Source organism: Pristiophorus japonicus, chromosome 19 (assembly GCF_044704955.1).
Source record: "Pristiophorus japonicus isolate sPriJap1 chromosome 19, sPriJap1.hap1, whole genome shotgun sequence".
Lineage (NCBI taxonomy): Eukaryota > Metazoa > Chordata > Chondrichthyes > Pristiophoridae > Pristiophorus > Pristiophorus japonicus.
Window position 1 is genome coordinate 37066100 of NC_091995.1, and position 27426 is coordinate 37093525.

The following is a 27426-nucleotide window of genomic DNA, read 5'->3' on the forward strand; positions in this document are numbered from 1 at the left end:
GAAAGAGAGAGACAGTGGAGGGGGGTGGGATAGAGAGAGATGGGGGAGAGAGAGAGAGAGAGAGAGATGGCGGGTTAGACAGAGAGAGATGGTGGGAGAGAGAGAGATGGGGGAGAGAAAGGTTGGCATGCAGGTGCAGCAGGCGGTTAAGAAAGCAAATGGCATGTTGGCCTTCATAGCAAGGGGATTTGAGTACAGGGGCAGGGAGGTGTTGCTACAGTTGTACAGGGCATTGGTGAGGCCACACCTGGAGTATTGTGTACAGTTTTGGTCTCCTAACCTGAGGAAGGACATTCTTGCTATTGAGGGAGTGCAGCGAAGGTTCACCAGACTGATTCCCGGGATGGCGGGACTGACCTATCAAGAAAGACTGGATCAACTGGGCTTGTATTCACTGGAGTTCAGAAGAATGAGAGGGGACCTCATAGAAACATATAAAATTCTGACGGGGTTAGACAGGTTAGATGCAGGAAGAATGTTCCCAATGTTGGGGAAGTCCAGAACCAGGGGTCACAGTCTAAGGATAAGGGGTAAGCCATTTAGGACCGAGATGCGGAGGAACTTCTTCACCCAGAGAGTGGTGAACCTGTGGAATTCTCTACCACAGAAAGTTGTTGAGGCCAATTCACTAAATATATTCAAAAAGGAGTTAGATGAGGTCCTTACTGCTAGGGGGATCAAGGGGTATGGCGAGAAAGCAGGAATGGGGTACTGAAGTTGAATGTTCAGCCATGAACTCATTGAATGGCGGTGCAGGCTAGAAGGGCCGAATGGCCTACTCCTGCACCTATTTTCTATGTTTCTATGTTTCTATGTTTCTATGTTAGACGGGAGGATGAGAGTGGGACAGAGAGCGCATTTGGGGGGGGGAGCGAGAGTGAGAAAGATGGTGGGGAGAGAGAGAGAGATATGGGTAACGAGAGAAAGAGAGAGGGGGAGAGAGAGAGATGGGGAGAGAGAAAGACATGGGTGGGGGGTGGTGTTGGAGAGAGACAGATGAGGGGAGAGAGAGCTCAGTGTGTGTGTGACAAGGGACATCATTGGAGTGGATGACATCCGGCAGTCACGGCACTGTCACTATTGACGACATACCCAATAAACCTGTTAACAATCTGTGACCCACACACAATGTCCCATCTATGGCAGTGTGGTAAGGTCAGGAACTTGGGCTGGGGAGGCATCAACCTTGGCTGGGATGGGGTCAGGAACTTGTGGTGGGATGGGTTCAGCATCTTGGGCTGAGTGAGTCAGACATTTCTGCTGGGGATGCATGAACTTGGGCTGGGGGTGTGTGGGGTTAATGTCAAGAACTTGGGCTGGAATGGGATCAGGAACTTGTGTTGGGATTGGGGAGCTCCAATCTCTCTGGGGTCTGAAGTCAGAATGGCTCGAATTACACTTTGCAATGTCACTCAGCACTTGGGCTGGGTGATTCCAATTACACATTCCAGAGAAACTTCTGGGTGTGGCTTATCCAATCAGCAATCAGGCTATGTGATAATGGAGAGCCAATCAGAGCATTTTTCTAGTGCAAATAGCTCTCACCATAAATATTGGCCAGGAGACCGGGGATGCCTCGCCTGATTTTCTTCTAAATAGCACCGTATGGTCTTTTATGTCCACCTGAGAGAGCATCTTCGGTTTAACGTCTCACCCAAAAGACAACACCTCTGACAGTGCAGCATTCCCTCAGCACTGCACTGGAGTGTCAGCCTAGATTTTGCGCTCAAGTCCCTGGAGTGGCACTTGAACCCACAATCTTCTGACTCAGAAGCGAGTGTGCTACCCACTGAGCCATGGCTAAATGACTAAATGTCAGTTAGTAAGGGCAATTTAAATTGTTCCTTGGTGCTATCACAATTGGGCAAAAGCGAATCGGTAGCCTGCTTTATACTCTGCCTGATTTTCTTTTTCATTGAATTCAATGGAGATGCAAATCGGCCGGGGTGTAATGGGTGTCGCGCATTTTGCACTAGTGCTCATGACCAATTTGACTCCAATGCATTTGTTGGAGATTCCTTCTTCGACTATTTTACCGGGTATTAACCCAGTTACCTTACGGATTTCTGCAATGGAATCTGACAGGGGAGGGTCCGGTACCATTGCTGAACAACATTATCCAAAATTATTTGATCAGCTATTTTAACAAGTCCTTCAAGCATTCATTTTATGCAGTTTAGCTTCACGACCACAGTTAAATACAGAATCATAAGATCTGTGATATGTTGAGGGTAAAGTCTTAAAATGTAAATATGAGGGATGGAGCAAGGAGGAAACATTGAGTGAAAATAAAGGCACTGAATCGGAATCGGATAATATGCACATTTATTATCAATTATAGGTCAAGCGGGGAGTGGTGACATCTTCCCTAACAACCCAAAAGCTATTGGAAAAAATCAGTCCTTTGAATAGTATGAATGATCTTGTGGGACACCATCTCTATATGGCGGTAACTGTTTTTGAAACATCCAGTAAGTGAATCATATATCTTGTTATACATGTTTATAATAGTTGTTCTCAGGCTGTGGGCAAAGCTATCAAGGGCACATTCATTATCCTCCCATAATTGTCCCGAAAATCTGCTGGTGAGTCGCCTTCAGTCCTTGTGCACTGGGTGATCCTACCCTTCTGTCATTTTGGAACTTACCTGAGCTACAAGAGCAGGTCAGAGGCGGTGCGTGTCTCATCTTCTGACTCCCCAAAGCCTTTCCACCATCTCCAAGGCACAAATCAGGAGTGTGATGGAATACTCCCCACTTGCCTGGGATGAGTGCAGTTCCAACAACACTCAAAGAATTGGACACCATTCAGGTCAAAGCAGCCAGCTTGATTGGCACCCCATCCACCACCTTCAGCATTCACTCCTTCCACCACCGGCGCACCGTGGCTGCAGTGTGTACCATCTACAAGATGCACTGCAGCAACTCGCCAAGGATTCTTCGGCAGCACCTCTCAAACTTGTGACCTCTACGAGCTAGAAGGACAAGGGCAGCAGGCGCATGGGAACATCATCACCTCCACTTTCCCCTCCAAGTCACAAACCATCCTGACTTGGAAATATATCGGCCGTTCCTTCAGCGTCGCTGGGTCAAAATCCTGGAGCTCCCTTCCTAACAGCACTGTAGGAGCACCTTCACCATACGGACTGCAGCGGTTCAAGAAGGTGGCTCACCACCACCTTCTCAAGGGCAATTAAGGATGGGCCATAAATGCCGGCCTTGCCAGCGATGCCCACATCCCAGGAATAAATAAAAACAAAACTAATAAGAGTGATATAGGTCTACGTAAGAATGGTGTGGGGCTTGAAGGGGATCTTGAACTTGTTTAGTTCAATGTTGTATTTACATTTATGCTTCTTAGAGCAGCCTGGAAGTTACTGTTTACAGCATTGTTACATGAGACCAGATGGTTACAGATGCCGTTGTAGCTGGGGAATTTAGTATGAATGCACTGTTCATGAAACAATAACACACGTTGCAATTCTCAGGCTACCGTATATTAACATTGTTAATAGTATTAAGTTCAGCAAATGCTTTCCTTCATTGATTTCTTGTCATTTTTGAAGCAAAAAATTCGGTCTACTCCTCAGGGATTTCATGATGCTGATAGGTGGCATCCAATGGCATATATATATAAAAAATATAATATAGAGATGTCAAATTAATTATCGTCAGGGCATTAATTATAATTTCCATTAAAAGTTATTCACGTAGAGTTTGAAAAGACATAAAATTAATACAATTAATTATAATTAAATAAAATGCAATAACAATAAATACAATAAAATTAAATAAGAACAAAAGTTTAAGAAAATATAAAATAAATACAAACTTATGTTTTCCTATAGGTGGTGAAATGGAGGAAGTAGAACTCAGAAACATCAAGTTTGTTTCCTCGCCCTATGTGATCGATTTATCAAAGACAAAAGGCTACTTCATACCCAGAGTTCCATTTAGTGTACTGGTGAGTGTCATTGCAGTGGGTTGAAACAATGGGCCGAAAATTCCGGCCTCGCCGGGTGAGTATGATGTGAGCACGGACCCGGCGAGGCCTCGCAAAAGCCGGTTCTGGGGGCGTGATGCTCATGCACAGAAAACCGGCTTTTCCAATCTGTCAAGATTTCTCTATACAGATCCTCCCCAACTCCAGGAGAAGAACATCCGCGCAGGAGAGATCGCGCTATTTGTCCAACTCATGCCAGTGAATGTCCTTCAAGCTTTTACGCCTGGTAAAAGCAGGTGCACAGCTTACTTTTACTAGCGTAACACTTTGAAAACATAGAAAAATAAAATTCAATTTTTATATTAAAAACCCTGTCCATTAAGTTAAGTTTATTTTAACACGATTAAATCATGTTAAAAAAAATTCCAAAAAATATATTTTTTTCTCTAAAACATTTAATTACATTTCATTTCAATTAACTTTAAATATGTGAAGTATTTTATTTATTTATTATGCTGTGTTTCGGTGTTTATGGGTTTTTTCTCATTGATAGTAATGGGAACTCTTACAAACAGAGTTGCCTTTGTTATCAATGAGAATACTGCATAGGGATTGGTGGCCCAGGCCCATGTGACTCCAGCATGTACGTATGTACCTGAAAGACATCTCAACATGCGCTGCGCAATCTAGGCCTCCGACCGGGATCGTATGTTCCTTCGGGACGACCAGGTACTTTCATAGATTTTTTTCGGGTCGGAGGCGTTCCTACAATTCTCCCCCCAATATGTGATCCGCTCGGCGAAATATACTCAATGACTGAGCCTCCACAGCCCTCTGGGGTAGAGAATTACAAAGATTCACCACCCTCTGATTGAAGAGATTTCTCCTCATCTCAGTCCTAAATGACTGACCCCTTATTCTGAGACTGTGACCCCTGGTTCTAGACTCCCCAGCCAGGGAAAACATCTTCCCTGCATCCACCCTGTCAAGCCCTGTAAGAATTGTGTATGTTTTAATTAGATCACTTCTAATGTGTGCAAAGAGGCTTCAAGGATATATATACAGGCTAAGTGAATGCGCAAGAACATGGCAAATGGAATATAATGTGGAGAAATGTGAAGTTATCCACTTTGGTAGGAAAATTAGAAAAGCAGAGTATTTTATAAATGGTGAGAGATTGGAAAATGTTGGTGTACAGAGGGAACTGGGTGTCCTTGTACAGGAATCATTGAAAGTTAACATGCAGGTACAGCAAGAATTAAAAAAGCAGATGGTATGTTGGCCTTTATTACAAGAGGATTTGAGTACAAGTGTAAATACATCTTATTGTAATCATATAGGTCCCTGATGAGACCACACCTGGAGTATTGTGTACAGTTTTGGTCCCCTTACCGAAGGAAAAATTATACTTGCCACAGAGGGAGTGCAATGAAGGTTCATCAGACTGATTCCTGGGATGGGGGACTGTCCTATGAAGAGAGATTGAGTAGACTAGGCCTATATTCTCTGGAGTTTAGAATAATGAGAAGTGATCTAATTGAAACATACACAATTCCTACAGGGCTTGGCAGGGAGGATGTTTCCCCTGGCTGAGGAGTCTAGAACCAGGGGTCACAGTCTCAGAATAAGGGGTCGGCCATTTAGGACTGAGATGAGGAGAAATCTCTTCACTCAGAGAGTGATAAATCTTTTGAATTCTGTACCCCAGAGGGCTGTGGAGGCTCAGTCATTGAGTATATTCAAGACAGAGATTGATAGATTTGTGGATATTAAGGGAATCAAGGGATCTGGGGATCAGGCAGGAAAGTGGAGTTGAGGTAGAAGATCAACCATGATCCCATTGAATGGCGGAGTAGGCTAAATGGGCCAAATGGCCTAATCCTGCTCCTATTTAAGAACATAAGAAGTAGAAGCAGGAGTAGGCCATGTAGCCTCTCGAGCCTGCTCCGCCATTCAATAAGATCATGGCTGATCTGATCATGGACGCAGCTCCACTTCCCTGCCCGCTCCCCATAATCCCTTCCCGCTCAAAAATCTGTTTAACTCTTCCTTAAATTTCTTATGTTCTTACATAACTCTTTGTAAATTTTTGCATTTTGTGGTCAGCAAGGTGAGGGATAGCAATGGGGAAACTATGCATTGTCCAATTACGAGCCTCTATTGTCATCAAGGAACATTTCTATGGACAAGTAAAGCATGGACCACTACAGTTTGAATTCATTTCATCATTGCCCTAAAACTGCATATTAGCTTCCTCTTCAGAAGAGGAATCCCACCTGTTCACGTGTGACATTTCCATTTGCCAAGGATCGACTATATTGCATTCCTAAACAATATTGAAATTCAGTGCTGGTTTGTGCTGGATTACAAACAGACTTGTGTTGAAGAGCGATGCCCATTGTAAACTAGTGCCAGCATTGCAGGGCTGAATTTCTGCAGGGTTACTTGATCTAAATTTGGCAGTGGTTCAGCAGAAACCCGAGGAACTGGGTGCCATTTAAACCGTTTCTCCTGAATTACCAGCGAACATTTCAGTTGTGCATTTCGATTGGTCTGTTAAGATTAGACCAAAAAAGCAAAGGTCACTTCATTACTTGATAGACGCAACTGCTGCCAATGGCATAAAGTTGTTGCACATGTGCAGTTCCAATGGTCTCTTGGTTGTTTCTGCCGGACTTTCATAGTCACCAGTCATTTTGATAGAAGAGAAATTGTGTTAGCTTTGCCGGTCACTAGAATAATTCACAGCCCTGCTTCTCAAATGTGGCTACAGTCCCCAAAGGTTTAGGAAAGGACAGTAACTGCTCATAAACTCCTTATGCATGTAAAATGCTAATGACCTCGACTCGATGTAAATATTTGGATGGGAAGGCTTTACAGGTTTAATGGTGAAGTTGAGCAGGCACCCTGACTAGATGATAGGAAAGATCTTAAAAAAAGAGAAAAACACATAAAACCTGAGATGACGTTGATCCTGGAGCTCTCGGCTGAGAAATCATGAAGGGCTAAAAATTCAGTATAGCTCTGTTTCAGGTGGTGACACCGCCTGGTCGTTAACTTGAGCGTCGGGCGATGTTTACCGCCTCCAACCGGGATATTCATTGTTTGTGCCCCAAGAGGGGAGTGGAGCGCTAACTGAAGTGTTCCACAGTCCTTTTAGGGCACTAACAGGGCGGTAGCGAGGGAGGGCTACTGAAGTTGAGGCGCGAGGATACCGGTATCCTAGTGCCTAAAGAGCAGGCGAGATGGATTAGGCAAACACTGCAGGGAAATGGAAGAAAGGTCAGCAACAGTCTTGTAGAGGTCAGAAAGGTCAGTAACGGTAAAAAAAAGTGCAGCCTGAACACTGACCCAGTCAGTCCTTCAGATATCGCCCCGGGATGCTCTTTGCAGTGCCTGCTGTCCCTGTCGGGAGCAGAGCGGGCGCTACGGCAGGCCAGAGCAGTCAGTTTGGTGAACGCGGTGCTAAGAGGACATTGGCCGCATGTGATGTCACCAAATGGATGGGGCTAGAGTGCACAGCACGAAATGACAGCACTGCCGCGAAACCACCAATGAGGTGTTGGGCAGCCTGTCATAGCACGGCACTCGAGCGGTTGTTGCTTAACGGCCAGTTAGCGCTCCTCTCGGGGGTTAACAGGTGGCGGTAAGCTAATGAATTTCTCGTCCTTCGCTATTTTCAACGTGGAACTGTCTCTAATTCAAACAGGCAGTCGGGCAGAAAAGGTTGAGAGCATTATCCTGCTAGTGGCGTATTTATAAATCAAATTGCTAATAATAATAACGTTTATTTATATAGCGCCTTTAACGTAGTAAAACGTCCCAAGGTGCTTCACAACAGTGTTACAGACAAACAGATACATTTGACACCGAGCCACAGAAGAAATTAAGGCAGGTGATCAAAAGCTTGTTTAAAGAGGTAGGTTTTAAGGAGCGTCTTAAAGGAGGAGAGAGAGGTAGAGAGGCGGAGAGGTTTAGGGAGGGAGTTCCAGAGCTTAGGGCCCAGGCAGCTGAAAGCACATACATCGATGGTTGAGCAGTTATAATGAGGGATGTTCAAGAGGCTTTGAGGAGCGCAGACATTTTGTGAGGTTGTGAGGCTGAAAAAGATTACAGAGATGAGGAGGGGCGAGGCCATGGAGTGATTTGTAAACAAGGATGAGAATGTTGAAATCGAGGCATTGTTTAATCGGGAGTCAATGTAGGTCAGAAAGCACAGGGGTGATGGGTGATCGTGACTTAGTGCGGGTTAGTACACGGGCTCCTGAGTTTTGGATGGCTTCAAGTTTACGTCGTGTGGAATGCTGTGTGTTTTAAATTTTAATTTCTTTATAATAAAATTATTTTCAACAAGCGGAAAAAAAACCCCTGGAGTTGGCATTTACGCAGAGCTCCGTCTGTTGTGAACGTTATTTTTAAAATTTGGGATCAGACAGTTATGTATAGACGATTTCTGCACAGCTTCCGGTAGCTTCCGGTTCATTGGCAGGAGTCACTCCGTTTTTGGACATAGCTTTACAGATAAAAAAGTCAACCAATTTAAGCATTCCATGCAGAAAAAAAGGACATCATCAGATGTCAATGCAAGTATTACTTTGGTAGACAAAGTGCTTGTAGTTACGTTACAGAATTCTAATGGTAGAAAAGAATATGTCCCGGGGGAAGGGACCAAATCATAAAAAATAATCAGTAAAAACAGAAAATGCTGAAATACTCAGCGGGTCAGGCAGCATCTGTGGAGAGAGAAACAGAGTTAACCATTCGGGTCGGTCATCCTTCGTCAGAACCGGAAGAAGTTAGAGCTTTAACCGTTTATAAACAACAACAGAAAGCCAGCAAAAAAGGGGGGAAATAAAATAACAAAAAAAAGGAAAGCCTGTGATAGGGTGGAGGGCAGGGGCGATTAAATGACAAAATGCATGCTGGTGCAAGGTAAAATGCGATGGTATTGGGGGGAAAAAATAAAACAATGGATGGCTGTGTAAATGCTTGTAACAAAATCATTACCAGCTCCTGCTGTCCAAGAAAATGGGAGCAGTGATTGTGATCTAAAATTGTTAAACTCAGTGTTGAAGCTGGAAGGCTGTAAAGTGTCTAACTGAATGATGAGGTGCTGTTTTCTCGAGCCTGCATTGAGTTTCATTCACACAGCGTAGGCCGAGGACAGATAGGTCGCAGTGGGGCAGAGAATTAAAGTGGCAAGCGATCGGAAGCTCAGGGTCATGAATGCAGAATGAACGGTGGTGTTCACCCAATCTGTGTTTGGTCTCCCGATTGTGAGCAACGAATAGCGTATATTAAGTTGGAAGAAGTACAGTAAACCGCTGTTTCAACTGGAAGGAGTGTGTAGGGCCCTGGATGATGGGAAAGGAGGAGGTGAAAGGGCAGGTGCTGAAATGCCTGAGCCTGCCTGAAGAGGTGCCTTGGGAAGGAGGGAGGGTATTGGGGTGATGGAGGAGTGGAAGGGAATGGCAGAAATTGCATTTGGTTATGGCACCGTGCTGTAAATGCAATAAAAGAGGAAATAGTCTCATACCATTTTCTTTTCTGCATCAAATACCCGAGAGTTGAGTATATAATATTTGGCGGCAATTTAATCTGAACAGTAATCTTTTAAGAAAGAAGAAAGAAAGATTTGGATTGATATAGCGCCTTTCGAGGCCACTGGATGTCTCAAAGCACTTTACAGTCAATGAAGTAATTTTGGAGTGTAGTCACTGTTGTAATGTGGTAAACGCGGCAGCAAACTTTAGGCAAATTCCAGGAGGATTCCTTACATCAACCAACAAACATTTGCCGTGTTTCCTGATACAGGTAGCATTGTGAGAAGGGGAGTAACACAAATATAGCTCATTCAGAAATGTAAATTAACAGCTGCAAATGTTGCATACTGCTCGGTTCCAGAGTGTGGCATTAGCACAACTGAATCTCAGTAGATTGGAAATCGGGCTGGTTCCATTAGCGTGGTGAAGACAAACTCCTAAATTATTACATTTCTTCTTCTTGAATAACTGAACAACCGGCTATTATTTTACTCTGCAGGTCAGGGTAACTTATCCCGATGGATCTCCTGCCTCAGGTGTTCCTGTTAAGTTAGAAAGAGGACAAACACAAAATACACAGGAAACTGGCCACACCATTTTAACAGTACAATCCCCGACGGATACAGACACGTTAGAAATTCAGGTAAGAACAAACAGGTTGAAGATTTTTTTAGAATTTTAATTTTTTACAAAGCTTTCTTTTTTTGCAAATATGTTAGTACGCATTAGGAAAAAAGAAAGTAACTAACTTTGTATGGACAAAGTGCCACGATGAACAAAATTCAAAAGGAAGCATTGAATGCGCAAAGGACATTGTTCTTGATCACGAAGGCACAGTGTGAATTATACCCAGTCAAATACTTGTCTATGCAACAAGTCTCTTGTAGAATTTTGTAGCACATGCCATGGTGCAAGTCACTGAAGGATTAAGTTTACATTTTTCACACGATACCCGAGGTAGTACAATCAGAAATAATTACGGGCCCGTAGTTTGCGGTCTGTGGTGTAGCAAAGGCGTTCGCCGCTCGCCTCAAAGTAAGCTTCCCAGAAAGACCTCGCCATCGCTGTGGTGAGAAGTTCAGCTTCAGAACCCATAGAATAATAAAAATTTACAGCACAGAAGGTCTTGTATTCCACGGCCTTGGAATCCATACAGGGTGCTACAAAATCAGGGGAATCTGTTGGCACAGATGATACAATGGGTGGCATACCAGCCAAAAATAGTAAAGGAGAGAGACTCCTACTTTATATGGCCATTATTGATATTCTACAGTCCTACAGGTTCATCAAGAAGCTAGAACACTCTTGGAAAGCACTTGTCTATGATGGAGTACGTTTGCATTTCATTAATATTTATGACCAAAGAAGCAATAACTGAAAGGATGTAATTACTAAATGTACTTAACAGCAGAGACAAAGAGCTATCCAGCCTAATCCCACTTTCCAGCTCTAGGTTCGTAGCCCTGCAGGTTGCAGGCCTTCAAGTGCATATCCAAGTACTTTTTAAATGTGGTGAGGGTTTCTGCCACTACCACCCTTTCAGGCAGTGAGTTCCAGACCCCCATCACCCTCTGGGTGAAAATGTTTCTCCTCAAGTCCCTCTAAACCTCCTACCAATTACTTTAAATCTATGCCCATTGGTTATTGACCCCTCTGTTAAGGGGAATAGGTCCTTCCTATCCACTCTATCTAGGTCCCTCATAATTTTCCGATGTTCAGTTGAGAACAGTGCAAGTTAATGGGGATCCCCTAAGGTGGGCTGCTGTGACGTCAACAAGCTGTCTAAGCAGCCAATTAAAATACAGAATTCTCACAGACAGCGATCTAAGAAGTGAATAATTTCCTTTTATTCTAAGTTTAAAAAATGTTTTTATTGTAATGTATGAGCTGTTGCATTGTAGAGTGGCTTAGGCAGTCACATGATGTTCACAAGACTCAATAAAACCCCAGTCAGTGAAGTCTAAGTCATCCACAATGAGGTATTATGCAGCGGTGAGCCTAGTAGATGAACTGGTAATGTGTAGTGTGATTTTTAAACCTTTGTTAATAAACCAACTAGTTCTTAATAGCAATGTGTTGCTATGAATTCTTAAGCATAGAACCCATGAAGCAAATACATTACAGTTATAGAGAGCAAAACAAAGATTTTGGCTCTCATGTGGGGGGCATGGAAACCTGAAATAAAGATGAACATACTTTTAAAAGAAATAAAAGAATATTTAGAAAAGTTTCTTAAAAATTGTAATTTTTATTAAAATGGAAAAAATTGACTCTCCACAAAATTAAAGTTAGTTTTTCAGGCCAAATGTTTCTTTAGCAGTCCACACACTGTTACAACCCCAGTTACACCTAATCCAACAAGGTCTAACTTTTAATGGAATAAAAACAGAAAATGCTGGAAATACTCAGCGGGTCAGGCAGCATCTGTGGAGAGAGAAACAGGTCGATGACCCTTTATCAGAACTGGAAAAAGTTTGCGATGCAACAGGTTTTTAAGTAAGTGTAGGGGCAGGGAAAGTAGGGAGGCGAGGAAAGAACACAAGTGAAGGTCTGTAATAGGATGGAAGGCAGAAGAGATTAAGAGACAAAAGGTGCAACACAGAAGGAGATGGTAATGGGACAAGTTAAGAAACAAAAGATGAATCTAGATAGGGTGTAAATGGAAATATCATTAACAGCTGCCGTGGGAAAGAGAGAAAAAAAAAAGAAAAAAAATAGGAGCAGGGATTACAGTCTGAAATTGTTGGACTCGATGTTGAGTCCAGAAGGCTGTAAAGTGCCGAAATGACAGATAAGATGCAGTTCCTCGAACTTGCGTTGAGCTTCATTGCAACACAGTAAGAGGCCGAGGACGAAGAGATCAGAGTGGGAGTGGAGTGGAGAATTAAGGTAACAGGCGACCGGAAGCTCACAGTCACATTTACAGATTGAAAGGAGGTGCTCTGCAAAGTGGTCACCCCATCTACGTTTGGTCTCGCAGTGTAGAGGAGACCACATCATGAGCAGCGAACACAGTATACTTAATTGAAAGAAGGTCTAACTTTTAATGGGGTATTTAACAGCGATATTTCAGCGGCAAAGCCCAAGTTTCCATCAGTTTGCCTAATTTCCCTGATTGCCGGCTGTGGGTGAGGGGGAGGGGCAGGGTAGACAGTGTCGAAGCAGTGAATGATAGACCGCAAGTTCAGCATCTCTGCCGCAGGGTGTGCATGTGCTACATCCTGAAGTTGCAGTCACTTTCAAAGGGCTAATAGCAGCAGACTCTGACCATCGTTGTTATTACCCACCACAGATTCATGGCCAATAAGGTCAAATAAGATTTAGAACAGATGAAACACTTGAGAAATCGGTCTGTGACACCAAAGTTACAATCACAGCAAATTGCACCCAAGGTTAATTGGCACATGCTTAACAAAGCCGAGTTGGAGCATACGAGAACAAGCTTCTTGAGTTGCTTCCCTGCTCTTGTACCCCTACTTAGCACTCTAACTCTCTCTGACATGTGGACACGACACCAAATACCAGCTAATTCTAAATTTAGCAACCTTCAAAGTGTAGCCTTAGAATTGCATGTTGACGTATTATATAGGACAAACACTTAACCCCGTCTCAGGAAATTCAGTTGGAATTGAAATTAAGGTGTGATAAAGCAGCTGACCAACTTATAACACAATTGACTGAAATCCCTATGATATAGAAACGCTTTTAACCCACTTAATCCTCCCCTAAAATTGTATAGTCCGATATTTCAGCCCAATATTTTAGTGGTGGTATGTATGATTTGATTTTGATGCATGGCATGATTTCAAGGACTTTATGTATCGATTATTTACGGTAAAGATGCCTTTAAAAATGAAGGGGCAAACAGAATTCGATTTGACTATATTAAGTATTTTATCTTTGCAACAAAATCCGACAATACTCGAGAAGCTTGACATTAACCAGCACAGAACAGTCTGCTTGATCAGCACCCCATCCACCACTCTAAACATTCACTCGCGCTACGTGTCTTCTGTGTGCACCATCTACAAGATGCACTGCAGCAACTCACCAAGGCTTCTTCGATCACACCTCCCAAACCCATGACCTCTACCACCTAGAAGGACAAGGAGAGCAGGCGCATGGGAACACCATCACCTGCCAGTTCCCCTCCAAGTCATACGCACCATCCCAGACTGCATATATAATTACTGTTTCTTCATCGTTGCTGGGTCAAAAGCACCTTCACCACACAGACTGCAGCGGTTCAAGAAGAAGGCAGCTCACCATCACCTTCTCAAGGTCAACAAGGCATGGGCAATATGTGCCAGACTTGCCAGCAAGGACCCTAGCCCGAGAATGGAAAACATATCTGCCACATGCTATGATTTTTAGGGTTATATTTTGTTATCATTAATAGATACAATGCGCCTTAATCATTAGATTATTAGTGCTGCTAATTTAACACATTCTAGACTGGCCTTGCATGACCACTTTTGGTTCAATGTAATTTTGGGCGTAGGCCAAAGCAATGTAACTCGGGTATCGTGTCAATAAGCTGATTTTCCCCTGTGCATTCAAGCAAGACTTCTGGATTCACACCCAGCAGACAGTCTCATGGTACGTAACCTTCTGATAGTCTGTGGCATAACTCCACCCAGGTGGAGGGCTACATTTTAACGATGCACATGGGTATGGTAGCATAGTGGTTATGTTACTGGACTAGTAATCCAAAGGCCTGGAGTAATGATCCAGAGACATGAGTTCAAATCCCACCACGGCAGCTGGGGAATTTAAATATGGAATAAAAATCTACTATCAGTAATGGTGACCATGAAACTACCAGATTGTCGTAATAACCCATCTAGTTCACTAATGTCCTTTAAAGAAGGAAATCTGCCGTCCTTACCTGGTCTGGCCTATATGTGACTCGAGACCCAAGCAATGTAGTTGACTCTTAACTGGCCCCTGAAATGGCCTAGCAAGCCACTCAGTTGTCTCAAGAGCAATTAGGAATGGGCAATAAATGACTCCCACATCCAATGAACGAATAAAATAAATGTTGTACCTTGAATTTACTGGGAAATTCATAAAACGTTTTCAATGCAGGGAAGCAGAGCTCTGTGGATGCGTTGCTGATAGTCGGAATTCATAACACCTTCATAATACATCCCTATGCCTGGCATTTAAATAAAATTGATTATCCTACTAAGTAATAAAACGATAATGGATGATTAAATCCAGAAAGACGAATACAGTAGAAATATGTTAAGTGCCGTATATTCTAATTGCATGAAACATTCACAATACTTTGATCTTTAAGCGAATCCCTGAAAAGTTTGGTTCGTGAAAAGAAATGCCCATATATCTCATTGTATAAAAACAGTCAGGCGGAAAGGTCAAATAACATAAGAAATAGATGCAGGAATAGGATATTCGGTCCCTGGAGCCTGCTCTGCCATTCAACAAGATCATGGCTGGTCTTCTGCCTCAACTCCACTTTCCTGCACTATCCCCATATCCCTTAATATCCAAAAATCTATCGATCTCTTTGTTGAATATACTCAATGACTGAGCCTCCACAGCCCTCCATGGTAGAGAATTCCAAAGATTCATCACCCTCTGAGTGAAGAAATTTCTCCTCATCTCAGGCATAAATTGCCGTCCCCTTATTCTGAGACTGTGAGAACTGATTCGAGACTCCCCAGCTAGAGGAAGCATCCTCCCTTGCATCTACCCTGTCAAGCCCTGTAAGAATTCTGTATGTTTCAATGAAACCAGCTAAACTCTGGAGAATATAGGCCTAGTCTACTCAATCTCCCTCATAGGACAATAATGCCATCCCAGTAATCCGTCTGGTGAACCTTTGTTGCACTCCCTCTATGGAAAGTATATCCTTCCTTAGGTAAGGAGACCAAAACTGTGCACAATACTCTTGGTGTGCTCTCACCAGGGCCCTATTTAATTGCAGTTATATAACCACTTTTGAAATAAAGCTTGAATTAACCTGTTTATGTCTTCGTCTGCCAGGTGACAGCTGGGGATGGGACTGTTGGAAGAGAAATCAGTGAAGCAAAGAAAATTGTGCATCTCTACCAATCCAGGAGCAAGAGCTACCTCCATGTCAACGTAGCTCATAACGTCTATGATCCAGCGAGTTCATTTTCAGCAGATATTAAAGCTGTCACTCCTCCAGGCAGTGGAAATATCAAATACTATTATTATATGGTTAGTACACGATTATAACATGATTGCTTGGAAACTCAATTGATTATACATATATGAATGCATGATAATAGAGAGAATGTAGAAAGAACTCTCAATTTTTAATCCCAAAACGAATATCATCCAATTTGTTACATTTAAACTATATTGGCCCTGAATTTGTGGCCCCTATTGGTGCATGTGGGGTGCGTATCGCCTAAACCCGGAACTTGCCATCTGTCAAGAATCCCCTGGACAGATCGCACACATCTGGAAGTAAAGAGCCTCTGCAGGCAGAGCGTTGGGCTATTTGCCCAGCGAATGCCCTTGAAAATCTTACAATTGATAAAAGCAAGTGTAAGGCCTGCTTTTATCAGCGTAAGACTTTTAAAGGACAGAAAGCACAATTTTTTCAATAATTTAAATAAATCCTGTTAAATAAGGTAAGTTTATTTTTAGACCCATTAAAAGATGTAAATTTATTTTTCAAAAAATTTAATTTTTGTTTTAAGTAATTAATTAAATTCCATTTTGATTAATTTTAAATATGTGATTTAAAAAAGAATAATTTTACATGTTTGTCTGTTTTCTGGTGTATTCCCATTCATATTTATGGTGATTTCGGAATCACCACAAGTATGAATGGGAATACCCCTGCTTTGATTGGTTAGGTCAGTCCACATGATCTCAGGGACACGGACGAAACGCTTTAGTCCCTGGGCTATGTGGGCCTTCACACAGGCCCTCATGTGCAAGCTCAGGTAGATTCATAGATTCGTAGAAATTTTTCGGGTCGGAGGCATTCGCCCGCGGGAAGTTTCCGACTGCAGTTCCTGGGCCATTTACTTGGATTCATGTCGGCAAACACGGAAAGCACCACCGCACAAATGGCAACAGAATAAATGACCAGTTCAATTGTGTTGCTGGTTCTGATTGTAGGATTGATATTGGCTGGGCTACCAGGAGCGCTCTGATGCTCTTCTTCAAATTCTGCCTTGGGAACTTTTGCATCCACCTGAACTAGCACAGGGTCCCTCATGCAAAACTGGGCACCTCCTATAATACAACCCTTGGTCACCACTGCACTGAAGAGTCATCATAGATTATGTGCTCAAGTCCTGAGGTTTATCCTCTACATTTGAAAATGTAATATCGATAAATAAAACTGCCAAATAATATCAATTACTCTCGCTTATTCAATCCTACCAACAACAACAACTTTTATTTATATAGCACCTTTAATGTAGTGAAACATCCCAAAGCACATCACAGGAGTGTTATAAGACAAAACAGATAAATTTGACATCGAGCCCCACATAAGAAATGATGGCAGATGACTAAAAGCTTTGTTTAAAGAGGTAGGTTTTAAGGAGCATCTTAAAGGAGGAAAGAGGTTTCGGAAGGTAGTTACAGAACTCAGGGCCCAAGCAGCTGAATGCACGGCCACCGATAGTTGAGCAGTTATAATCAGAGGTGCTCAAGAGAGCAGAATTAGAGGAGCGCAGATACCTTGTGGGGCTGAAAGAGATTATAGAGATAGGGAGGGATGAGGCCATGGAGGGATTTGTAAACAAGGATGAGAATTATAAAATTGAGGCGTTGCTTAATCGGGAGCCCACGTAGATCAACGAACACAGGGGTGATGGGTGATCGGGACTTGGTGCGAGTTAGGACATGGGCTTCTGAGTTTTGGATGACCTCAAGTTTACGTAGTGTAGAATGTGGGAGGCCAGCCAGTGCATTGGAGTAGTCAAGTCTAGAGGTAACAAAAGCATGGATGAGGGCTTCAGCAGCAGGGTCGGAGACGGGCAATGCTGTGGAGGTGGAAATAGGCGGTTTTAGTTAAGCTGCGGATATGTGGCCAGAGGCTCATTTCAGGGTCAGATATGACACATAGGTTGTGAACAGTCTGGGAATCGAGTTATTTAATATATATTATTATAAATATAATTATAAATATAAATACCATGGGTTATTTAAATCAGTCCAATAAATGTCCCCCATTAATTCATGTAGTCCAATCACTAATTATTTAAGCTACATTGAACAAGTTCTCATTTCACTTAGCCAAGCTGAATTAGTTGAAGACTCAATAACAGTCAATGCAGTAAATGTCTCGATTTTCCCCTATCTTCAGCATTAACATCGGCTGGAGATCACAATAACTACCTTGGGCGACAAGTCTTTTAAATGACAAAATAGCCTTTGCTGCATGGCCGAAACTAGATTAGATCATATATTGTAAATGCCCACGATTTCGCCTCCTTTGACATAATGGTTAGACATTGGATTTATTTTCCATGAGGTCACCGTTACTGGCATGGCCCCTCCCATAGTGCCAAAAATCAAACCTTTGAACTTCATAAACCACACATAATCTCGGAGCCAAGAGTTGAAATCCCATCAAGACAGCTGGGGAATTTAAATTTAGTTAATTAAATAAATCTAGAATAAAAAGCTAGTGTCAGTAATGGTGACCAGGAAATGACCGGATTACGGTTAGAACCCACCTGGTTCATTAATGTTCTTTAGGGAAGGAAATCTGCCATCTTTACCTGGTCTGGCCTATACGTGATTCCAGATCTGCAGCAATGTGGTTGTCTCTTAATTGCCCTGTGAAATTGCCAAGCAAGCCAGTTAGGGATGGACAATAAATGCTGAGTTTTCCAGCATCGCCCACATTCCATCAATAAATGAAAACAAGCATTTTGTAGATGCTTATGTTACTCTGTATCATCATCATAGGCAGTCCCTCGGAATCGAGGAAGACTTGCTTCCACTCTTAAAATGAGACCTTAGGTGTCTGTGCAGTCCAATACGAGAACCATAGTCCCTATCAGAGGTGGGACAGATAGTCGTTGAGGGAAGAGGTGGGTGGGACTGGTTTGCCGCACGCTCTTTCCGCTGCCTGCGCTTGATTTCTGCATGCTCTTGGCGAAGAGACTTGAGGAACATTTTGTAGATGCTTGTGTTACTCTGTACATGTTTTGTGAGATTGTTGTTTCTGTACATGCTGACATTGGAGTCCCTGTTTCCGCAGATTATCAGCAAAGGCAAAGTGCTACAAATGGATAGAATTTTGAAAACGGAATACACAACACTGACTCTCCCACTGAGCATCGCTCTGGTACCAACATTCCGTCTTGTCCTCTACTATTACATAAATGTCAGAGGCAAAACAGAAATGGTGGCAAATTCGGCATGGATTGATGTTAAGGATGTTTGTGAAGGAAAGGTATGAAAGTTCATCTGCGTTTTCAGAATTTTATGGAAAGCTGGGACATTGAATAAACTTAAGACAGAATAGACAGTTTCTTAACCAATAAGGGAATAAGTGGTTATGGGAAGCGGGCGGGGAAGTGGAGCTGAGTGCATAATCGGACCAGGCAAGACCGTATTAAATGGTGGAGCAGGCTCGAGGGGTCGTATGGCCTACTCCTGCTCCTATTTCTTATGTTCTTATGTTCTTAATCTTGAATTATGCATTATAGTATCGACCAGGCTGGGGGAAAGGAACATTTTTACACCACTGATTTCGATAATCAATTAGGTCAGACAAAAGTGACTACCAGTGTTAATTACAAAATAAGCAGCTAGTTTCACAGATGTGCCCTGCATATCGGAATGTTTTGAAGCGAGATTAAGCTGTGGAGAAGCTTCCATTTGCGAAGAAGAAAGGCAAATATTTAAACAAATTAAATTGGGATAAGTAGAAACCGACACAGAATCACACCTGCCTACCTTATTCTGAAATATGAGATTGAGAAATGATCGCTGTGGATAGGCACAAGAACCAAAGGCGACGTAAGAAAAACGTTCTTTACGCAGCAAGTGGTTAGGATCTGGAATGCACTGCCTGAAAGGATGGTGGTGACAAACTCAATCTTATCTTTCAAAAGGAAGTTGGGTAAGTATCTGAAGGAAAAAGGTTGCAAGGCTACAGGAAAAGGGCAGGGAAGTGGGACTTGATGAGGATCGGCTTGGGCTCGATGGGCCGAATAGCGGCCTTCCATGCTGTGACCACAATGAATCTATGATTCCAGGCAGATATTATCTCTTTCTACCTGTTTGACTGGTGGAACATGTTAGCACTAAACCTCGCCTTCTGTTCAATGTGTGCCCTTGGAACACCGCCATCATCAATGGTTTCCATAGAGTCATAGGGCTAGACTTTACACTTTTGTGCAGACTGCCCAAAAATGGGTGGTAAATATGAGTTTTGAGATTGTCAGATTATCGCCCATTTTCAAAACCCGAACTTTCCATTTTTTTAAATGGCCGTTACCGCGAGCTATCTGAAATGGGCGTTAACGTAAAATTTGTTTGAACTTCTGCCATAAAATGTCGCCGTCCATAGCAATGGCATGACAACGCTCGTTTCCTGCGCTTCCGGAGATCAGGGGTCATCATTACATGCGCAGAAGAAGACAGAGAGAGGGAGCAGAGAGGAATTGAAAGCATGTGTCGGTGTGGTGTATGTGCTTGTTCGGCTGTTTTGGGAGGTAGGAGAGAGATTTTCGACCAGCAGAAAGAATTCTGAGCAAAAATTAACGTGTTCCCACCGAGATATTTGCGGAAATTTGGTTGTTACAATGGAAGGGATGGAGGAGGCGACCCAGCACGCTGTGGAGACTGACGCAGTGAGCTGGGAGAGGAACAATGGGGAGGATGAAAAAGAGCGAGGAGATTCTCGGACGAGGCAAATGCCTCCCTCATGCAGGAGGTTGAGTCACGCTGGGGTCAATTGATACAGGGAGGGCGTGTGAAGCCTACCCCAAAGGCCGACCACAGAATATGGGCCCAGATAGTCGAGGTGGTCTCATCGGCGACCAACAAGGTGCGTGAGGGCAACCAGTGCCGCAAACGATGGAATGACCCTGTCGGATCCGCCAGAGTAAGTATTACATTGAATTCCATGTACTTATATATTTAAATAATTTGATTTGTAAGTGTAATGAGCGATTAAAATGAGATGTAATGTCTTGCACTTGTACCGGGAATGTTGTACTCAAAGCCTGCATTCACGGTGTACATCTTTAGATAAAAAATGATAAGTTTCATAATAATCATGATTACATCTGTCGATTATGTTTTGTATCAGTCTCTGTGACAGTACCTAACAATGATATCATGCAATGATCTCATGCCATGTTGTGCTGTTCTAATCCTTTTACAGAAGAAGCTTTGCAAGAGTTGGGTCGAGCAGAGGCGAACAGGTGGGGTGCCACCAGTCATCAGCGAGCTGACAGACATCGAGGAGCGGGTACTGGCACTAGTGGTGATCCACCTCTGGTTGGCAGTTGCAGAACCTGATGTGATGCCATGTAAGTAAATTATACACCATTGCATGATGTAAAGTCAATAGATGCCACACCCACTCATATCCGACCAGTAATATATTATCGATGATTGATCAAAGTGTTCTCTAAATAATGATGGCCTGATGGGAATCACTGCAATGCAGAATTTGGTCATGGTCATGAAATTTGGTCATGGTCATGATGTCTGTGACGATTTTGAAAGTGGTGCTGCTTTTGTCGTGCATATGCTGTGTGTAGTGTGTGAACCTAGCACCCGCTTCTCCTTTAATAACCTCATTTGTGTTTTGCAGCTCAGCCAGCAGCGTGGCCCCAGCCAAGACCACAGAGTCCAGAAGCTGGGGACGTGGAGCCGGACTCACTGGACGAACGGACATCTGGTGCTGAGGAGCACCAATTCTCGCCCGTGGATTTGCTGGGTCCGTTCTCCACAGATGACAGTGCGGACTGTGAGGAGCCTGCATCGCCAGGCTCCATAACACATTCCACCCCAAGGCAACCTAGTGCTCCTGCGGCTATTCCCACCTCCACCATGGAGGTTCCAGGCCCAAACACCTCGCCACAGGGCACCCGAGGTGTCTCCAGGACAGCACCGAGCGGAAGATGGTTAGACGCGGCAGGTCTGCTCTACGAGCGGCAGATCGAGCAAGGACATGGTAGACTTGTCCAGGAGGAGTGTTGACAAAGGTCAGCAGATCCTACAGACTATCCAACAGCTGGCCAGCATGTCCGCCACCATGACGGAGTAGGTGCCATGGATAGTGGAGGCACTGGAGCTGATAGCCAGGAACACTGGTGGCAGAGGCCTCCCAGTGGTCCCAGAGCAGGGCACTGCACCCCAAGGTGCCGCACCCCCATTGCCAATGACACATGAGAGCCAGGAGGAAGATCCTGCTTCTGGCTCAGAGCACGTTCCCTCCTCGGGACCGTCCTCTCCCATATCCGTCCAACCACCGGTTCTGCCTTCATCCACCCCATGAAGCAGCACCTGAGGAGCTCCTCAGCCAGGCGGCTTGAAGTCAGGAGGGGAAGGGGAAGGGGTAGAGATGGGGAGAAGAAGGGTGGGGGGAAAGAAAGTGAGGTGCATGGCTGCAGGTGATGGCTTGGTAATATTTCCATGTTGTTGTAGTAATTTTATTGGGAGGGTTGGGGGAAGGGGGGAGGGGCTACCTTGTTAGTTTGCATTTGTGTTCTGCATTGCTGGAAATGTTGACCATTTGATTGATGTAAATGTGATACATTTGTTGTAGGGTGGGGTGCGGGTGGGGTGTTTTTTACAGTTATAATTATGATTTCCAAAATTTTCGGATTGAATGTTTTTTATTTAACATAACCTTATACCTTGTTGCGCATCTTCTCAGATAGCTGCACCATTACACGCTGGTGATTCCTTAACATGAAAGTGTTTCATTAAACTTAACTTGAATCAACTTAAACTTTAACTGTCACCAAGGTGATGCCCACCATTGATGTATGACCTGCGCACACACAGCAGTGTTGCAGCTTTGTAAATACCAACAACGTTATTTCAAGCAAAGCTCTCATTTATGAGCTCCTGACGTAAGAGTCTTGCAGCTATGATGCCACCACATGCCCTTTCCGATGGTCTAGAGGGGAGCGGGGGGCATGGTTTCAGCATCAGCCTGATTATCTGGGCCGATGTCAGCGTTTGCCTCCTCGTCCTCCTCTTCCTCTCTCTCCTGAGGTGGACCGTCAGTCCCTTCCAGCAATTCTTGTCCCCTCCTGATAGCCAAGTTGTGCAGCATGCAGCACACCACCACGAATTGAGTTACCTGCTCAGGGTGATATTGTAGCTCGCCTCCTGAATGCTCCAGGCATCTAAAGCACTGCTTAAGCACTCCAATGGTTTTCTCGACGACATTGTGTGTGGCTCGGTGGCTTTCGCTGTATCGCTTCTCGGCTTCTGTGTGGGTGTCACGCAGGGGGGTCATCAGCCAGGTGACGAGGCCATATCCTTTGTCACCAAGCATCCTGCATTGACCTTGTGGCTGACTGACAAACATGTCAGATACAGCGCTTCCACGCAGGATGTGAGCATCATGGATGCTGCCCGGAAATTTGGCATTCACTGCCATAATTATTTGCTGGTGGTCGACAACCAGTTGCACATTGAGGGAGTGGAATCCCTTTCACTTCCGAAAAACCTCTGCATCCTGAAAAGGTGCCCGCATCGCAATGTGCGTACAGTCTATTGCTCCCTGCACCTTGGAGAAGTTAGCAATTCGGTAGAATCCTAGAGCCCTCTCAGTCTGAGCCTCCCTGGTCATAGGGAAGCTGATAAAGTCCATCCTACGTGCGTAAAGGGCTTCAGTGACCTGTTGAATGCAGCAATGTGTGGCATGCTGAGATATAGTGCAAATGTCATATTCCATCAAATCGTGCATTTCACTACTGATATTCCACTCGGATTTTGTCCTTTAATCCAGATTACAATAAAAGATATGACCAAGCAGTATTATTCCCCAGCTGATACTGTTGACCTGTATATTGAAACTGAAGACAAAGGGAATGTGTATGTTGCCGTGGTCGATACAGCAATCTATATCCTCAACAACAAGAATAAACTTACGCCCAGCAAAGTAAGTGATTTACAGTGTGTGGTTTGTCGGGATTCGAAATCATTCTCTTTCAGTTTCTGTTTCAGAAAGCACTCTGGTTTAAGGAGAGCAACCTCAACCCTGCCTATGCCCATTTATAATACCCTGTACGGGGGCTAACAGGAAAGTGGTACAGTTTGCGGGTTTTGCCGCGTGGCCCTTTGCTCCAAGCTGTGCTCCCTTCTTTCTCAGAGCCGGCATCGAACACAAGGAGTGCGGTCAGACTGAGAGACCAACACTGCGGTATCGGGTAGAAACGGCCAGAAGCCAGAAGTTGGGGTGTCGAAATTCAGTCCCGCCATTTTTGAGGCGGTATCACTGCCCGACTGCTGATTTTACCGCCAGGCATTTGGTGCAGCCTCAAACAGCCAAATTCAGTTTTAACGCCCAAAAGATGAGAGAGCAGCGCTAAAAAGTGGTGTTGCGCACTCATCCTCAGGCGGGAGCTCAGGAGGCGCACTGAGATTCCCGACGGGAGCCTGCTGCCCTGCTCGGGAAAAAAAGGGAAGAAAAGAAAAAGAACTAAAATTTCTCCGATCCACACACACACACACTTCCCCACTCTTAAAACGAATGAAAATGTCTCGAAATAAATAAAGAGAGAAACTTATCTTCCTTTCTGGGTGATTCCACCACTTTTCTCAGGCTGTGAGAGCACCTACCGGTTCGGCATCCACACAAAGCTAATATCGCGATAGCGGTGGGTAGTGTTAGCCGGCGTCTCTGCCAAAGAGCCGACTGAATTTCAGCCAGGGTGTGGACGGTGCTCTACGACGACGGTCGGCCTTTTCCGCCCCTCTGCCGTCTACCGCCGGCGGTAAGAGGCGGCGTCCACAACCGAATTTCGACCCCCAGGGCGTTTGAAGACCCTTAGACCGTGTACGCTGGGAGGCATCACAGATGATTCAGTCTCCATGGGTCCTCCACATAGATGCCACAGCCATCATGGGCAGTGGGAGTGCTTCAGAAATCCCGGTTGTCTCCCTCGCCAGGCCACGGGAACTGACATGGCAACTTTATTCCTACAATTTTTACCCAATTGAGATCAACGTAACAGAATATTAATCAATGCAATACTGAAACATGAGGGTATCCCAAATAGGTGATTGAAATAATTATAGTAGTCAGATTGGTTTGGCGTTATCCTGGTAAACTGGAGCTGTGTCTCCAAATGAAACCAAATGTGTGTATCTGTGTCTCATACTGAAAACAAATGTCCTTCTTCATATCTTTCTGCAAAAGTCCACTTTTCCAATTTGACTTGTGTCTGCGAATAGGTCTTTGAAGAGATGAATTCCTATGACCTGGGGTGCACGTTTGGAGGTGGTGCAAACAGTGTTCGTGTTTTCATGGATGCGGGACTGACTTTTATTTCCAGTGTCGACACCTCAGTACTTCGGGATGGTAAGCAAGCCATGTAAAAATAGGCGTAGGTTTGGATATGGAGAAAAGTGAAGTAAGATATGCATATAAAGAATTACTGAGCTTCATAGAAAGCTACAACAGTCTTTGAACCATCAGTTGCCTCAGATTGATGAATGTATGATTGAGGTTCATATTTATAGTACTGTTTAGATATTGTGCATTGAAGGGGAAGGAAGGAAGTCTTGCATTTATATAACGTCTTTCACGAACAGCGGATGTCTCAAAGCGCTTTACAGCAAATGAAGTACTTTTGGAGTGTAGTCACTGTTGTAATGTGGGAAACGCAGCAGCCAATTTGTGCACAGCAATTTCCTATAAGTAGCAACGTGATAACGGCCAGATAATCTGCAATAAATATTGGCCAGGACAACGGAGATAACTCCACTGCTATTCTTTGAAATAGTGGCAGTGGGATCTTTTACGTTCACTTGAGAGAACTGATGGAGCCTCAGTTTAACGTCTCACCCGAAAGACAGCACCTCTGACAGTGGAGCGCTCCCTCAGCACTGCACTGGAGTGTCAGCCTAGATTTTGTGTTCAAGTCCCTGGAGCGGGACTTGAACCCACAACCTGCTGACTCAGGGGCGAGTGTGCTCCCCACAGGTGAAGAAAAGTCTAAATGTATTGTTAAAGAAAAAGACATTGGATGTGTTACTGTCGCGGCAATGAGGTTCAATGATTTGGCTTACTGCAGTCGATCAAGTGGTACCAGGTAGCAACCGCAGACGTGCTCCATCAAGTTATAAGCCAATTTATTTAGCATTCAAAGATAAATGCACAGTATTCTGTAAATGTCAACAAAAGTTTCCTGTCTGGTATTTGCAATGTAACTTTGATGCTTGAAACATCTTCACTTGTTTCTTAAATGGCAAATCGCTACCATAGAGCAATTGAACTGCGAACCTCACTGCAGCCCTCAGACTGAAAGTTGTTGTGAGAGCAAGCAGTCAAATATAACATTAAAGATGAAGATTAAATGTAACATTATATAACATAAGAAATAAGAGCAGGAATAGGCCGTATGGCCCCTCGAGCATCTCCGCCATTCAATAAGATCATGGCTGATCATCGATCGCAACTCCACTTTCCCGCCTGATCTCCATATTCCTTGATTCACCTAGAGTCCAAAAATATATCTATCACAGTCTTGAATATACTCAATGACTCAGCTTCCACAGCCCTCTGGGGCAGAGAATTCCAAAGATTCACAACCCTCTAGGTGAACAAATTCCGTCCCCATCTCAGTCCTAAATGGCCTTCCCCTTATCCTGAGACGATGCCCCCTAGTTCTAGAAACTCCAGCCAGGAGGAAACAACCTCTCAGCATCTAACCTGTCAATCCCCTTCAGACTCTTATGTGTTTCAATGAGATCACCTCTTATTCTTCTAAACTCCGGAGAGTATAGATCCATGTTACACAATCTCTCATCATAAGACAGTCCTCTCATCCCAGGCATCAATCCAGCGAACCTTCATTGCACCATCTCCAAGGCAAGTATATCTTTCCTTAGATAAGGAGACCATAACTGTGCATAGCACTCCAGGTATGGTCTCACCAAGGCCCTGTACAATTGTAGAAAGACTTCCTTACTCCAAACGCCTTGCAATAAAGGACAACATGCCATTTGCCTTCCTTATTGCTTGCTGCACCTGCATGTTAGCTTTCTGTGTTTTTGCACGAGGACACTCAAATCTCTCTGAACACCAACATTTAAAAGTTTCTCGTCATTGAAAAATTATTCTGTTTTTCTATTCTTCCTACCAAAGTGAATAACCTCACATTTCCCTACATTATACTCCATCTGCCACCTTACTGCCCACTCACTTAGTCTATTTATATCCCTATGCAGACACTTCTCAGCTGTGTTCTCCTCACAGCCACTGTTCAACCAACTTTACATCATCAGCAAACTTGGATACATTACACTCGGTCCCTTCATCTAAGTCATTAATATAGATTGTAAATAGCTCAGGCCCCAACACTGATCCTTGTGGTACCCCACTAGTTGTGGGAATAGCACAAGCAAGTGGAGTTCAGGCAGAAGATCAGCCATGATCTTCTTGAATGGTGGAGCAGGCTCGAGGGGCCGTATAGTCTACTCCTGCTCCTATTTCTTACTTTTTTTTGTGCTTATGTTCATGTTTCTAACAACTGACAGAATAACACAGCTCCGTTGACTTTATTGTGATAAAAAATGAATAATTTTTTACACATTATCAATCACTTCTTGGTTTCTTCATTAGTGGTTACAGTGCAGATTTAAGGTCAAGGTAAGATACTCCGAGCTGTTCTTGAAAGGTACAGATGATGCTTGATAGTCCGGGTACTATTTAGGACTCACGGCAAGGCAGTTTAATGTGAGCACTTGGTAGTTTGCTTGCTGACATTATGCCTCG

General features: G+C 43.9%; 1 protein-coding gene across 1 annotated transcript in view; it reads left to right on the top strand.

Annotated features, from left to right (window-relative positions):
• Positions 1–27426, top strand: part of LOC139230174 (complement C4-like) — a 231338-nt gene that overhangs the window by 71654 nt on the left and 132258 nt on the right. Inside the window, exons 9-15 of the mRNA XM_070862016.1 lie at positions 2342–2471; positions 3848–3963; positions 9985–10128; positions 15495–15692; positions 18709–18903; positions 23434–23586; positions 24882–25008. Of these exons, the coding sequence (XP_070718117.1) occupies positions 2342–2471; positions 3848–3963; positions 9985–10128; positions 15495–15692; positions 18709–18903; positions 23434–23586; positions 24882–25008 (1063 nt within the window). The remainder of the gene's footprint in view (positions 1–2341; positions 2472–3847; positions 3964–9984; positions 10129–15494; positions 15693–18708; positions 18904–23433; positions 23587–24881; positions 25009–27426) is intronic.